The 16,613-nt window shown below is 44.0% G+C and overlaps 2 protein-coding genes across 2 annotated transcripts in view; one reads left to right on the forward strand and one right to left on the reverse strand.

Annotated features, from left to right (window-relative positions):
* CROCC2 (ciliary rootlet coiled-coil, rootletin family member 2) overlaps nt 1-6,190 on the reverse strand; it is a 150,296-nt gene extending 144,106 nt beyond the window's left edge. Inside the window, 1 exon segment of the mRNA XM_038749439.1 lies at nt 6,125-6,190. Coding sequence (XP_038605367.1) covers nt 6,125-6,190 — 66 coding nt within the window.
* A 3,143-nt stretch (nt 6,191-9,333) lies between these two features.
* MAB21L4 (mab-21 like 4) overlaps nt 9,334-16,613 on the forward strand; it is a 43,302-nt gene continuing 36,022 nt past the window's right edge. Inside the window, exon 1 of the mRNA XM_038749163.1 lies at nt 9,334-9,385. The gene's annotated coding sequence lies outside the window, so the exon portion shown is untranslated. The remainder of the gene's footprint in view (nt 9,386-16,613) is intronic.

Here is a 16,613-nt window from a genome sequence, read left to right on the forward strand (position 1 = left end):
TTCCCTACTCCCAGCTGTTCCACAATCCGGGCCAGAATGAAATTTGACTTAAATGATCATGGGCTCAGATAATGTTCGGGGGCCGGCCCAGTCTCCTCCCTTTCTCCGGAGCATATAATAAATGCGATATCATTCAGCACTTGCCATGTGCCAAGCAATGTACCGAGCCCTGAGAAAGATGATCGGTTGAGACGCGGTCCCTCCACCCGTGGGGCTTATGGCCTAACTAGGAGGAAGAACAGCTATTGAATCTTGTTTTACAGATGAGGAAACTGAGGCACCGAGACGTTAAATGACCTGCCCAAGGTTGCACAGCTGCCAAGTGTTAGAGCGAAGATTAGGACCCAGGGCCTTCGCTTCCCAAGCCGGTGCTCTTTCCAATAGGCCATGCTGCTTCTAAAATGAAGAGGAAAGGTTTCTCTGAGATCAGAGGAGGAACACAGACATATCGATAATGGCAACAATTTGAGGCTGGCAGGAAAATAAACTGTGGAGAAATCTTTCTAAGAACAGGAAATGATCGGAGAAGGGTGATCAAACCAGCAAGAGTTCTGCTCATAATAATAATAAGGCATTTATTAAGCGCTTACTATGTGCAAAGCACTGTTCTAAGCGTTGGGAAGGTTACAAAGTGATCAGGTTATCCCACGGGGGGCTCACAGTCTTAACCCCCATTTTACAGATGAAGGAACTGAGGCACAGAGAAGTTAAGTGACTTGCCCAAGGTCACACAGCAGGCAATTGGCAGAGCCAGGATTTGAACCCGTGACCTCTGACTCCAAAGCCTGGGCTCTTTCCACTGAGCCACACTGCTTCTCTAATCTTTGCGGGATTTTATAGAGCTACTCCACTGCGGTCTGTGTGGGGAATACACGATTTATGATTGAGTAGTTTCCACAGTGGGCAAATGGTACATATGGTAACCCTGACTTTTCGAAATGAAATAGTCAATTCTAATAACAATAATTTAATAATTTTGGTACTTAAGTGCTTACTATGTGCCAAGCACTGTTCTAAGTGCTGGGATAGATACAAGGTAATCAGGTTGTCCCACGTGGGGCTCACAGTCTGCAGCGTGGCTCCGTGGAAGGAGCATGGGCTTTGGAGTCAGAGATCATGGGTTCAAATCCTGACTCCGCCACTTGATAATAATAATAATGATAACATGTATTAAATGCTTACTATGTGCAAAGCACTGTTCTAAGCACTGGGGAGGTTACAAGGTGATCAGGTTGTCCCATGGGGGGCTCACAGTCTTAACTCTCATTTTACAGATGAGGTAACTGAGGTGCAGAGAAGTTAAGTGACTTGTCCAAAGTCACACAGCTGACAAGTGGGGGAGCCGGGATTTGAACCCATGACCTCTGACTCCAAAGCCCGGGCTCTTTCCACTGAGCCACGCTGCCGTGTGACCTTGGGCAAGTCACTTAACTTCTCTGGGCCTCAGTTCCCTCATCTGTAAAATGGGGGTGAAGACTGGGAGCCCCACGTGGGACAACCTGATTACCTTGTACCTACCCCAGCGCTTAGAACAGTGCTTGGCACATAGTAAGCACTTAACAAATACCAACATTATTATTATTATAATCCCCATTTTACAGATGAGATAACTGAGGCCCGGAGAAGTGAAGTGACTTGCCCAACGTCACACAGCTGACCAGCGGATTAGAACCCACGACCTCTGACTCCCAAGCCCGTGCTCTCTCCACTGAGCCACGCTGCTTCTTTAGAAATGCTTCTTCGAGAGATGCATCATCCCTACTCTGCTGAAATGATCGTTGCAGCACCTGAGGTGGAAGGCCCCACAATCAGGATAAACCATCGCTTTCCTCAATATTAACCTCTTTACAATCACGTCCTCTTCATTAAGAGCAGGAAGAGCCAACCTACATTCTTACTCAGTTGTTTTTACTAGGTGGTCCAGCCCAGATTTTTCGCCTACTCTCATTAGTGTGAGGAAAGCAACATGTCTATTTCAGTTTGGCAATTCTGCCTCTAATGGGGATAATAATAATAATAATAATGTGGGCATTTATTAAGCACTTACTATGTGCAAAGCACTGTTCTAAGCACTGGGGAGGTTACAAGGTGATCATGTTGTCCCACAGGGGGCTCACAGTCTTAATCCCCATTTTACAGATGAGGTAACTGAGGCACAGAGAAGTGAAGTGACTTGCGCAAAGTCACACAGCTCACAATTGGTGGAGCCGGGACTTGAACCCATGACCTCTGACTCCAAAGCCCAGGCTCTTTCCACTGAGCCACACTGCTCCTCCTTCATCCCTCCTTCAGTTCCCAATAATTGCTGTGCCTGAGCCCTATCCTGGGACAATAATTCAGGGTTGTGGCCTAATTCCAGCTCTGCCAATTCATTCATTCAATCGTATTTATTGAGCCCTTACTGTGTGCAGAGCACTGTACTAAGCGCTTGGGAAGTGCAAGTTGGCAACAGATAGAGACGGTCCCTATCCAACAGCGGGCTCACAGTCTAGAAGGGGGAGACAGACAACAAAACAAAACATGTTAACAAAATTAAATAAATGGAATAGTAAATATGTACAAATAAAATAGAGTAATAAATCTGTACAAACGTATATTGTCAGCTGTGTGACTTTGGACAAGTCACCTAACTTCTCTGGACCTCAGTTACCTCATCTGTAAAATAGGGATGAAGACTGTGAGCCCTCCGTGGGACAAACTGATCACCTTGTAACCTCACCAGTGCTTAGAACAGTGCTTTGTACATAGTAAGCGCTTACTAAATGTCATTATTATTATTATTATTATTATTATTAATGGATAATAACAATAATAATGGTATTTGTTAAGTGCTTACTATGTGCCAGGTACTGTACTAAGCACTGGGGTGGATACAGACCAGTTGGGTTGGACACAATCCCTGTCCCAAAGTGGGGCTCACAGTCTCAATCCCCATTTTACAGATGAGGTAACTGAGGCACAGAGAAGCTCAAGGCCACACGGCAGGCAAGTGGCAAGGCTGGGATTAGAACCCATGACCTTCTGCTTCCCAGGCCCATGTTCTATACACTATGCCATAGCAGTGTGGCCTAGTAGAACAAGCCCTAGTTTGGAAATGGGAGGATTTAGGTTCTAATCCCGGATCTTTCGTCTGCCAGTCGTATGACCTTGGCCAAGTCACTTAACTTCTCCACAACTCCATGTTCCCATCCGTAAAATGGGGACCGAATAAATGCATTTTCTCCCCCCAACATGTGAGCCTCATTTGGGATAGATACTTTGTCTCCGACCTGACCATTTTGTATCTTCTCCAGCACTTAGTACAGTGCACGATGCAAACGCCAGAATTATTATTATCTTTCCTGCAGCAGAGCGGTTTCCTTGATCTAGGATGGGGTCAAATGGATGCCTCCCGCTCACCCCGGGGCCAATTCTGCATCCTTTTCAGAATCCTAACTAATACCTTCCTCAGCTCCCCAGGCAAGCACTCTAGCCTCCAAGCTGAAGGACAGCATGAATTTAAATAAAAGAAAGAGATTATCTTTGCATCTCGATGGCGCCTGTTTCTGGCGTGCCTTGGCGCTCAGACGGAGATAACGATCACACAGGGTGAAAATAATAGACCAACTGCCTATTATTACTTTATAAGCCAGGTTGATTACAGCCGCTGCCTTCAGATAGCTTTCTTATTTCTAAAGCAAATATTTTCAGATCTGTCATGTACTCTGATCTTTGGGTTCTAACGCGGCTCTCCTCTGAGGATGAACTAAAGACAGGATGAAAATCAAACTTTCCACGTTAGCTGTTTTGGCATTAGGAGAAGAGGAAAAAGGAATTGTGAAAACAGTGGGGTTCTTATTTTAGGAGAAGTCTGTGCTCATTTTTTTGAATCTCTAAAAAAAATAATGGACCTTGGGGTTGATGTTAATTTCGAGGTACTTAAATCCCATATCTTTCTGGGGCTATTATTCCTAATAATTATACTTGTACTTCCCAAGTGCTTAGTACAGTGCTCTGCAAACAGTAAGCACTCAATAAATACAATTGAATGAACAAATGAATGAATACAGGGTGGGAAAATGGAGTTTGAAGCCCTATGACTACCACAGTCCCTTAATTTAGGTTATATAATTAATCAGTATTTGAAGTTAGCGCTATAATGCAGGGAAGAACACTAATTGATACACCTGCAATTAACACAATGCAATAAGACATCACCTGCCTTCCTCCTGCTCCATTCACCCCTTCCCCACAAAGGCACACCTGAAAAAAAGCTCTTGGGTTGAAGAAAGTTCCTCCCCTGGGTTAATGTTCTATTCCCTAACCTTCATATCCAACTGGTGGTGGTGGAATAACTTGTCGGATAAGTGTTTTTTTTTTAAACGATATTAAGCACTTACAATGTGCTAAGTACTGTACTAAGTGTTGGAGTAGATAGAATAAAATAATAATAAGTGTGATATCTCTTAAGAGCTTACTATGTTCCAGGCACTGTACTAACCACTGGGGTGGATACAAGATAATCAGGTTGGACACAGTCCATGTCTCACATGGGGCTCCCAGCCTTAATCCCCATTTTACAGATGAGGCACAGAGAAGTTAAGCGATTTGTCAAAGGTCACGCAGCAGACACGTGGCAGAGCTGGGATTAGAACCCAGGCCCTCTGACTCCCTGGGCTCTTTCCATTAGGTGACACTGCTTCTCTGAGAGTAGGATGAAGTGAATGTTAATAATAATAATGATGATGGCATTTATTAAGTGCTTACTAGATGCAAAGCAGTCTTCTAAGTGTTGGGGAGGTTACAAGGTGATCAGGTTGTCCCACAGGGGGCTCACAGTCTTAACCCCCATTTTTACAGATGAGGTAACTGAGGCACAGAGAAGTGAAGTGACTTGCCCAAAGTCACACAGCTGACAATTGGCAGAGCTGGGATTTGAGCCCATGACCTCTGATTCCAAAGCCCGGGCTCTTTCCACTGAGCCACACTGCTTGTCTATGATAACAGGACATACAAAATATCTTCAAGTGCTTCAAGAAAAGCGGGTGAGCAAGTGGGTAGAGCATGGGCCTGGGGGTTAGAGAGACCTGCATTCTAATCTCCCTCTACTACATGTCTGCTGCGTGATCTTGGGCAAGTCACTTAACTTTTCTGTGCCTCAGTTACCTCATCTGGAAAATGGGGATTAAGACATTGAGCCCTGTGTGGGACTTCGTACAGTGCCTGGCACATAATAATAATAATAATAATAATAATAATAATAATAATAATAATAATAATGGCATTTATTAAGCACTTACTATGTGCAAAGCACTGTTCTAAGTGCTGAGGAGGTTACAAGGTGATCAGGTTGTCCCACGTGGGGCTCACAGTCTTAATCCCCATTTTACAGATGAGGTAACTGAGGCACAGAGAAGTTAAGTGACTTGCCCAAAGTCACACAGCTGACAGTTGGCAGAGTCAGGATTCGAACCCATGACCTCTGACGCCAAAGCCCAGGCTCCTTCCACTGAGCCATGCTGCTTCTTAACAAATGCTTAACAAAGTGCTTAACAAATAGCATAACAAAAAGTGCACAATTTTCAAGAAGAGTGTATGGTATATAGAGAGAACAGTGATAGAGCTGTTTATAAACTCTCGAATTTATCATTAAACAATTTCAGCTTTTGCACTCAGAGATGTCAGACAACAGTCTGACAGCCCCCCAATTTTCTTACGTCCCATCAACCCTCTTCGTCCAATTTTTTTTTGGCCTGAAGCCCATGAAAAAAGCTTTGTAGGACAATTCATTCATTTATTCATTCAATCGTATTTATTGAGCACTTACTGTGTGCAGAGCACTGTACTAAGCGCTTGGGAAGTACAAGTTGGCAACATATAGAGACGGTCCCCACCCAACAATGGGCTCAGTCTGGAAACGAAACAATGAAGCACTAAATGAAAATTTGGGGAAAGAGGTTTTGTGAGGTTTTCAAAAAACATTCTCAAAGTGATTGCATTTGTGTAGCTTCGGGGAAGCAACCTTGGGGACCTGCAACAGAGGAAGAAATCAGAGGGAAGAAGAGAGAAAATATCATTTTAACCTCTTCTGACCCACTCCTTCCACACACTAACTTCAGGAAGGTCAGATTGGTTTCCAACTGACCTGAATCACAGCTTCCAGCTTCAGCCCCGGATTCCCGTCACCTCGATCGCTCGAAGGAGAACTCATCATCGCCCAGGGTAATAGGCAAGGTGGAAACAAACAGAAAGCCCTAATGAACTCTTTTTCCGTTTCAAAAAAGTCAGTGCAAAGCTATCTGAATTATCCCAAAGGGCTTTAACAAGTAGAATAGGCCCCCGAGTCCAGTTCCAGGCCCAATCTAAGAATTTGCGTTGTCCAAGACTCAATTTTCTCTTCTGTTGCAGTTTGCAGAACCTGCTCCGCCTCACTGGAGTATCTTATTGCCTTGGAAACCAAGACGCGGAGGGCTGGGCATTACCCTGGAAACCTAATTCAGGAGCATCGTTACCTTGGGGACTAAAGAATGCCGAGGCAGTATGGTTTGTTTCCTGGAGACTTTGGGACGCTTTGGTTCAAATGTCTAACCAGGGAAAAGTCCAGAAGAGGAAGCGACACTTCAGGTACGCACACCGGAACCTGTAAACTCATTCAGCAACACTTCCTTCGGACATAAACCTGGTCACAAATACAGACACTCGGGCCTGGGTTCAAGGCAAGCGTGTGCAAATTTCTACCATAAAGTGATAGTTTTTGTGTTCTTGAAAAACCCGGTGTTTTCCATTCATTCAATCGTATTTATTGAGCACTTACTGTGTGCAGAGCACTGTACTAAGCGCTTGGGAAGTACAAGTTGGCAACATATACAGACGGTCCCTACCCAACAGCGGGCTCACGGTTTGGAAGGGGGAGACAGACAACAAAACAAAACATAGAGACAGGTGTCAAAATCGTCAGAAGAAATAGAATTAAAGCTATATGGACATCATTAAAATAAGTAGAATAGTAAATATGTACAAGTAATGTTCTATTAACCATCAGTTAAATGGGAATTAAAGGGTTGGGGGTAAATGGTTCAAAGTTTCAAAGACAAGCAACGTGGCCTAGTGATAGAGCCTGGGACTGGGAGTCAGAAGGACCTGGGTTCTAATCCTGACTTGGCCAGGTGTCCGTTGGGTGACCTTGGGTAAGTCACTTAACTTCTCTGTGCCTCAATTACTTTATCTGTAAAATGGGGATTGAGACTGTGAGCCTCATGTGGTACATAGACTGTGTCCATCCCCATTTGCTTATATCCACCCCCATGCTTAGTACAGTACCGGCCTTCTGGTAAGTACTTAACAAATACCACAATTATTGTTATTATTGGAGGAGCCAGGATTAGTACCCAGGTCTTTCCGACTCCAAAGCCCGTGCTCTTTCCATTAGGTCACGTACGTAATGAAAGGGGTCTTTCAAAGGTGAGGGCACTTACATCATGCAGATTTCATTTTTAGAACTTTAAGAATCAAAACATCTCATTTTTGGGTAGTCTCAGGACCGGGCTTCAGCTGTCATTCATTCATTCATTCATTCAATCGTATTTATTGAGCGCTTACGGTGTATAGAGCACTGTACTAAGCGCTTGGGAAGTACAAGTCGGCAACATATAGAGACGGTCCTTACCCAACAACGGACTCGCAGTCTAGAAGACCGCGTCCACATAATTTCTGGAATCCTCACACAGCGGTGTTGGAAATTTTTAAGGGTTCATCCCAAAGTATATGGGGAAAGTTTGGGGAAGAAGGGGAGACCTATTATAGGATCGACTATATTGTAGACTCCTTGAAGAAATGGATCATGTCTACAATTCTATTGTACTGTACACTTCCAAGCACTTACTACAGAGCTCTGCTCATACTAAGAGCTCAATAAATACCACTCACTGAATCTTGTTTATTGTTCAGCCTATTTCAACTGAAGAAATGGATCATGTCTACAATTTTATTGTACTGTACACTTCCAAGCACTTACTACAGAGCTCTGCACATACTAAGAGCTCAATAAATACCACTCACTGAATCTTGTTTATTGTTCAGCCTATTTCAACTTGGAGAGAATGGCACAAAATAAGCATGAATGTATCTATAACTGGTTTGAAAGATAATTTGAAAAATATCTGGGATTCTGAATTGCTCAATATAATGGGTAATCAACTTCAAATAGTTCACTAGTAGTTTCTTCCGTCATTATGTTGTACAGAAGTGAGAAACTCCGAGGACAAAGGTATGATGGATTTATAGCTTAAAGCACCTTGCTATTTTAATGCTGTTTCTTTATCCTTCCCCACTTTTCCCTTTTGAAAAGTACCATGATTGTAAACAAGTATTTCTCTTTGCCTTTCTCTAGAGTGTCACTGGACAAGCGGTTATAATGAAACCAGAAGGAATGCAAGGAAATTTTGCCAAAACTAAGAAGGCAATGATAATCTAATAGGAAGGGAGATATTTCCAGATGTGTATCATGTTGTGTATGCCAGATGTGTTTATTCCTAACTAGCCACAGATGTTTCAACCTTTTAAATTAAAATACACACACACACACATTGCTCTGCAACATAATAATAATAATAATGATGGCATTTATTAGGCACTTACTATGTGCAAAGCACTATTCTAAGCACTGGGGAGGTTACGAGGTGATCAGGTTGTCCCACGGGGGGCTCACAGTCTTAATCCCCATTTTACAGATGAGGGAACTGAGGCCCAGAGAAGTGAAATGACTTGCCCAAAGTCACACAGCTGACAATTGGCAGAGCCGGGATTTGAACACATGACTTCTGACTCCAAAGCCTGGGCAATTTCCACTGAGCCACACTATAATGGAAACTTCCACATAAATGCAGCTGTATTTTGTGGTTGAAGGAAATAACTATGAAGACAGTGGGAAATTCAGATAATGGTTTAAAGTGTATGAAATTTCTTTTTGATTATTTTCGTTAATTAGAAATTTGCTTTTTTTCTCCACATCTGCACAGGGCAAGAAACCAAAACAAAACTGTTGAAGAATCCATGGACAGTACTAGCCTGACGGGTGTTTAAGGGGGTGGGGAGGAAGGTATTGAGGAATCTTTGATGCCCCCTTTTTTGGCTCCAGAGTCCAACTCGGGCCTTGGCACTCACAGATTCTTCTTGACCCACAGAACAAAGTGCTTGCTCTAACGTCTAGTTTCCTTATGTCCAGTCCCCTTTGTTACTCTGGGCCTTATGTTTTCTTTAATTCTTTCCTTCTTTCATCTCTTTCTTCCAGCTTTCACACGGGCCATGAGTTTTGGAGGATGGATTGAGAAGGAATGTATCGGGTGGAGAGAATAAAACTGGCATGGGACCAAGAAAAACATGATAGAAAGAACAATTACCCCAAGAGGTAAAGAAAACAACTGCCATTTGAAACTCTCTGTTGAACTTGCAACGGCTCCATTGTTCATATTATACGTGAGTAAATCATTCTGATTAAAGCAGCCTAATTTTTCAGCTGTCCCAAAAAAGGAGGCACAGCTGTCTTCCAAAAGAATCAAATGTATCAGTATCAATATGACTTCAAAACAGCCTAGGTCTCACAAAAATTTAACTTCTTTGTTTTTAACTTTCCTTATGTGTCGATAACATGCATCCTCCCACTCCTTACTCTTAGGTTGTGAGCTCTTTGAGAGGCAGGAATGGAGTCCCAACCCTTAGGCAGGGCTTTTCACACGGTAGGCATTTAATAGGCATTATACAATAGTGGGCATAAATAATATTTACCAAGTGCTGCTGCTGCTACTTCTATTACTACTACTACAATTACTACTACTACTATAACTACTCCTGCTCTTCCTCCTCCTTCTCCTCCTCCTCCTACTAGCCAGTCTGGCAACGAGCAAGGATACAGTCAAGTGGCCATGGAACATGAAAGCTCTTCCTATCCTCATCCACTTTGTACTTGGATTTGCACACTTTACCCCACCTTCAGCCCACAGTCTCCATGTACATATCCATAATTCATGTATTTATTCATGCTAATGTTGCTGTCTCCCTCTAGACTGTGGGCAGGGAACGTGTCTGCCAACTCTTGTTCTCTTTCAAGTGCTTACTACAGTGCTCTGAAAGCTGTAAGTGCTCAATGACAATGATTGACTGATTGATGTTTGTTGTATGAGACATTCCCATCTGCTGGACAAATCACTGGGATCTTCACTAGGACTCCAAATAATAACAATAGTGATAATAATAATTAAGCACTTAATATGTGCCAGGCACTGTACTAAGCACTGGGGTGGATACATAAAAATAAGGTCCCACGTGGGGCTCACAGTCTTAATCCCCATTTTCCAGATGAGGTAACTGAATCCCAGAGAAGGGAAGTGACTTGCCCAAGGTTACACAGCAGCCAAGTGGCGGAGCAGGGATTAGAACCCAGGTCCTTCTGACTCCCAGTACTGTGTTCTATCCATTAGGCCTATAGTGGGATGACATCTGACTTTCGAATCAATGATTCAGTCTCAGCGTGGCTCAGTGGAAAGAGCCCGGGCTTTGGAGTCAGAGGTCATGGGTTCAAATCGTGGCTCTGCCACTTGTCAGCTGTGTGACTTTGGGCAAGTCACTTAACTTCTCTGGGCCCCAGTTCCCTCATCTGTAAAATGGGGATGAAGACTGTGAGCCCCCCGTGGGACAACCTGATCACCTTGTAACCTCCCCAGCGCTTAGAACAGTGCTTTGCACATAGTAAGCACTTAATAAATGCCATTATTATTATTATTATTATTATAAGTGTTTTCATGCATAGGGACGATTGTTTGCTCTCTTATGATCACACTGGAGCCCTGGAGGGAGCTAAGACCCCCAGGCTTCCCCTGGCTTAGCTCTGGCCACAAGAGTGGGATGATGATGATAATGGTATTTGTTAAGTGCACACAGTATGCCTGGCACTGTTCTAAGTGCCAGGGTGGCTAATCCTGTCCCATGTGGGGCTCACAGTTTTAATCTTCATTTTATAGCTGAAATACTGGAGTGAGGGAGATAAGACCCTCAGGCTTCCCCTGGTTTAGCTCTGGCCACAAGAGTGGGATGATGATGATAATGGTATTTGTTAAGTGCACACAATATGCCTGGCACTGTTCTAAGCACCAGGGTGGCTAATCCCGTCCCATGTGGGGCTCACAGTTTTAATCCTCATTTTATAGCTGAGATACCGGAGGTCCAGAGAGTAACGTGACTTGCCCAAGGTCTCACAGCAGACAAGAGGTGCTGTCAGGATTAGAACCCATGTTCATCTGACTCCCAAGCCTATGGTCTATCCTTGACACTGAGCCCAGGCCAAGCGTGGTGGCACCGGTTTCATTTCTGGGTAATGGGGACTGGGCATGTGCCAAGTGGCACATTTGTATTCGTGTCCCTGTGAACTTCTGGGACTTGTAGTCCTAGTGAGTTCAGAGAAGCAGCGTGGCTCAGTGGAAAGAGCACGGATTTGGGAGTCAGAGATCATGCGTTCTAATCCCGACTCCGCCACTTGTCTGCTGTGTGACCTTGGGCAAGTCACTTAACTTCTTTGGGCCTCGGTTCCCTCACCTGCAAAATGGGGATTAAGACTCTGAGCCCCTTGAAATCTAGTTCAGATGCAAATTTGGTACAGGTTAACCAGGGCCATTGTCCCTAATTTCTCAATGGTCAACCAGGCTCACTTGATTACCGTATTACCTTTTATTTAAATAACAATAATGACATTTATTAAGCGCTTACTATGTGCAAAGCACTGGTCTTCTGGACCATCAAGGAGTTGACTCAAGGCTGGTCAACTCTTTCAGGTGCTGAGGATTATCCACAGAGTCCAGGTGTATTTCAAAGAAGGCTTCAAACACTTTATGCAGTCAAATGTAAAATGTCAAATAATGGCCATCATCTTTGCTAAAGAAATGCACCAGTTACTTGTGTCTAGTCTGACAAGCGGAGTGGTTCAATGGAAAGAGCACGGGCTTGGGAGTCAGAAGTCATGGGTTCAAATCCAGTCTCTGCCAACTGTCAGCTGTGTGACTTTGGGCAAGTCACTTAACTTCTCTGTTCCCTCATCTGCAAAATGGAGATTAAGACTCTGAGCCCCTTGTGGGACAACACGATTACCTTGTATCTACCGCAGTGCTTAGAACAGTGCTTGGCACATAGTAGAAGCAGTGTGGCTCAGAGGAAAGAGCACGGGCTTGGGAGCCAGAGGTCATGGGTTCTAATCCCGACTCTGCCACTTATCAGCTGTGTGACTTTGGGCAAGTCACTTAACTTCTCTGTGCCTCAGTTCCCTCATCTAACAGTGCTTGGCACATAGTAGAAGCAGCGTGGCTCAGAGGAAAGAGCACGGGCTTGGGAGCCAGAGGTCATGGGTTCTAATACCTACTCTGCCACTTGTCAGTTGTGTGACTTTGGGCAAGTCATTTAACTTCTCTGTGCCTCAGTTCCCTCATCTGGAAAATTGGGATTCAGACTGTGAGCCCCATGTGGGACAACCTGATTACCTTGTATCCCCCCCAGCGCTTAGAACAGTGCTTGGCACATAGTAAGCGGTTAACAAATGCCATCATCATCATCATAGTAAGCGCTTAACAAATACCACCACCATTATTATTATTACAGACATTTTGTAAGTGTGGTGACACTGTATCGGGGAAGAGACACAGACCCGAATCCAAAAAACTCCCAAGGAAGAAGAGCAGGGCAGGGCAACCCCACTCCTGTCCAACCTCAACTGGACCTGGCAGGATGGATTTTTTCTTGGCTCGCCTCCCCCGGCTCACAGGTCAGTCAGACTTGCTCCACTGAGAGCCAGCGCGAGTTGTTGCAGGGACCTAGATCACGGCAGAGCCTTTTCTTTGGGATATGGCGATGAGGCAAAGGAGATTTTGGAGAAGGGAGTGTTGGAAGAAAGAAAGTACATTTTCTTTTAGGTCTCTTTCCCTCTTGCTATACCTCCTCTCTGCTCCTCTCCGCCCAACCCAATGCCCAAAAGGCAGGCTTTAGGGGACTGAAGTTTGATTTGACTTGTCCTTACAATCTGAATCGACCTGTAGACTCAGGACTATTAGATTTGGATACCTCCATGAAAGGTTGGGATTCAGGGTCTCCTGTGTTCTTGGGACTGGATCTAAATTTGGCTCTGCATTTACCTCAGTGTTCAGAATAGCACCTGGCACAGACTAAGTGGTAATAATAGTGATCGTGGTAATAATAATAGTGAATAAGTGGTAATTACATAAAAAGACAAGGTTGGAAAAGGCTTCCAAGATCCTCGCTCAGAGGCCAGACTCTTTACAAGTACAAAAGGTAATTGTTGATATCATGCTGTTATTATTATAATTCAATCCATAGGCCACCTACATGAATAGGTGGCAAACAGCAAATTTAGGAGACTGATTATGGTGTTTTGCCATATGTCAGCACCTAGACTGATTAATGTAACAACAGGGATGCTTCAGGAGCAGAACAATTTACCACAGACCACAGTTTATGGCATTAGGGACCTTAGGGCTTGTTTCTTTAACCAGGAGTTGTCCAGAGAACTCTCTCTCTCTCTCTCTCTCTTTCTCCTTTCCCTCCTCTCTTTCTCTCTGTCCACCCCTCACCTCTCTTTCTCTCTTAACAGCTGAGAAAATTCCAGGATTTAGATTTAAGGCCCAAATCCCCTAGAGTTTTTCTTCTGACTGCTGGTTCTGAGAGGGAAAGTGTGGCTCTTTTTGAGTTAACACAGCAGTGTATTCACTCATGGCCATTTCCCAGTAATAATACTAAACAGAAGAGGTTTATTGGTGTTACTGGTGGGCTGGACTCTAGGGATTCTCCGTGTGACTACGTGGGTTTGTCTTGGTATTGGAGGTGACTGAGATGATTCATTTACAGGGCTGGTTCTTGTTCAGGGCTGATTGAAGAGCATCCAGAATTTGGGGAGAGAATTCACACTGGGGGCCCTTGACAATAACTATCTACTTGACTCTTCCCTATTATTTTAACAGATGATTTTTCATGCCAGACATCTTTATTGCATTAAACCTGGCGGAGATTGGCAGGAGAGAGTTAATCTGACTGGTTGGAAGATGGCAGAAGACTTTTGGGAAAGCCCTTGGCTCTAGTCACGGGAACAAGCAAGGGCCCTCCCCTTTCTAAGAAAGGAAATTGACCCCAGATGCTGCACAACACAGCTGGGGGATTGGGGTCCCACGAGCAAGGTCATAAAGGGCCTCAAGAAGTGAAGAACAATCTCTTCTATTTTCCAGCCTTACCTTCAGAGTAGACTGTGAGCCCACTGTTGGGTAGGGACCATCTCTATATGTTGCCAACTTGGACTTCCCAAGTGCTTAGTACAGTGCTCTGCACACAGTAAGTGCTCAATAAATACGATTGAATGAATGAATTTGATAATAATAATGATAATGGTATTTATTAAACGCTTACTATGTGCCAGGCACAGTACTAAGCACTGGAGTGGATACAAACAAATCGGGTTGGACTCGGTCCCTGTCCCACATGAGGCTCACAGTCTCAATCCCCTTTTTACAGATGAGGTAACTGAGGCACAGAGAAGTGAAGTGACTTGTCTAAGGAGTGACTTACCCAAGGTCACACAGCAGACAAGTGGCGGAGTCTGGATTAGAACCCAAGACCTTCTGATTCCCAGGACCGTGTTCTATCCAGTACTGCCTGCTGCCTCACCATTTGGCGTAATTTGGCTTCTAACTTCCTGCAGCTTGGGCTCTTCAAGGGAGACTTGCCTTGGTCAGCGTCTGTGGTTCTGAATCTTCTTCCATCTCGAAGTTTCTTTCCTTGGCAGGGATAATAGATTCGTTCTCACTCAGTTCCTGCTTTCACTGAAGAAGCGAGGATGAGTAAACTACACTCTCCAATGTCCGTGTTTTTAGTCCTTTTCCAGAATGCCACCCAATTTTCCGGAGATAGAAGCTTGGGCTCTTTTTCTCAAGGAGTGGGATGAAAACTGCAACTCTTTCCCTTCCCACTCTGCCCCCTAAACCTGATCTATGTAAGGAAGCAGCGTGGCTCAGTGGAAAAAGCCCGGGCTTGGGAGTCAGAGGTCATGGGTTCTAATCCCCGCTCCACCACTTATCTGCTGTGTGACTTTGGGCAAGTCACTTAACTTCTCTGTGCCTCAGTTACCTCATCTGTAAAATGGGGATTCAGAGTGTGAGCCCCTCATGGGACAACCTGATCACTTGGTATCCTCCCAGTGCTTAGAACAGTGCTTTGCACATAGTAAGCGCTTAACAAATACCGTTATTATTGTTATTATCTTTTTTAATACTTTCGTCTGACAAATACACCTTGTTTCCACTTTGATCATAAACTTCCATGCTGGGGGCCCTTCTCTGTCCTGAGTTTACCGCAGTGACAGTTTTGCCAGATGGCTTGAGTCTTTTCCAGTGTAGAGAGAATATGGAATTGATGACAAGTAAACAATGTGAACAATATAATCAGTAATCTCCTCCCACCTCAGCTGACTTATTCATGTTGTTTTGATAGATATCTTTGGAAAAACATATCATCTCTGATAAACGTCTCTCGAGTCTTTACAGGTGGCTGTTTGTACCCTATACAGACAGACGTTGTCATCCCAATATATTTCCTTAATGGCTAAGCGTGACAGCAAAACTAATATTCAGTATTTACTGCCACTAATAATATTTCCATACACTGAGATTTACTTCCAGAAAATCAAACAGATCATTTTCCTTGTCCTGCTCCATTATGAAGAGGATGTTCTATTCCTAAAAAAATTAAAAATATGTTTTTAATTTGCAGGAAAATTTGTATTTGTATGGATCATGGGGAGAGAAAAGGTGGTTCCTGAGAGATATTTCAGAAAACCAATGTAACCTGGTGGATAGGGCACAGGCTTGGAAGTCAGAGGAGCTGGGTTCGAATCCTCAGCTCTGCCACTCACCTATATTTAACCTTGGGCAAGTCACTAAACTCCATTGTGCCTCATTATCCTCAACTATAAAATGAGGGTTCAATACCTGTTCTCCCTCCTACTTAAGCTATGAGCCCTGTATATGATTGGGACTGTATCTTTTTTTAACAGTATCTGTTGAATGCTCAATAAGTATATTTCTTGCCCAGTGGTTTTGGAGTTAGGGTTGCTCACAACTGGGCAAAGGAAGAAAACCCAATTAGAGAAGAGAGAAATAGCAGACCTGGGACACGCTTTTGGTGGTAATGGAGAGTGACGGGACTTTGAAGAGGGTCAGAGGAAGTTTGAGACCCCATGTTCTTTCCAGGTTTGTCAGAGGTAACTTCACTGTTCAATGCACCCAATTTTCGCCAGATGAGATTTGCGGTCACATTCTCTGGAATTCTATAAATACTAAAGAAGACTTGTTTCCACTTGTGAGGGTTCTGATTGACTTGGAGATATTCCCTCATGGCAGGATGTGGGAGTCATGTCCTGCTCTCTCTCCCTTCTGCCACAGATCTGCCTTTATTCGTCTTTACCTCTGTGTCTTTACCCTGTCCATTTCTGTCCCTCCATCTCTCTAGTAGTCTCTATTTCTAAGACCACACCTTCTATCCGTTGCAGCTCTGTATTTATCTTTCTGCTCTCTCCCACTCGATTCTCTCTCTCT

This window comes from Tachyglossus aculeatus, chromosome 7 (assembly GCF_015852505.1).
Source record: "Tachyglossus aculeatus isolate mTacAcu1 chromosome 7, mTacAcu1.pri, whole genome shotgun sequence".
NCBI classification, from domain to species: domain Eukaryota; kingdom Metazoa; phylum Chordata; class Mammalia; order Monotremata; family Tachyglossidae; genus Tachyglossus; species Tachyglossus aculeatus.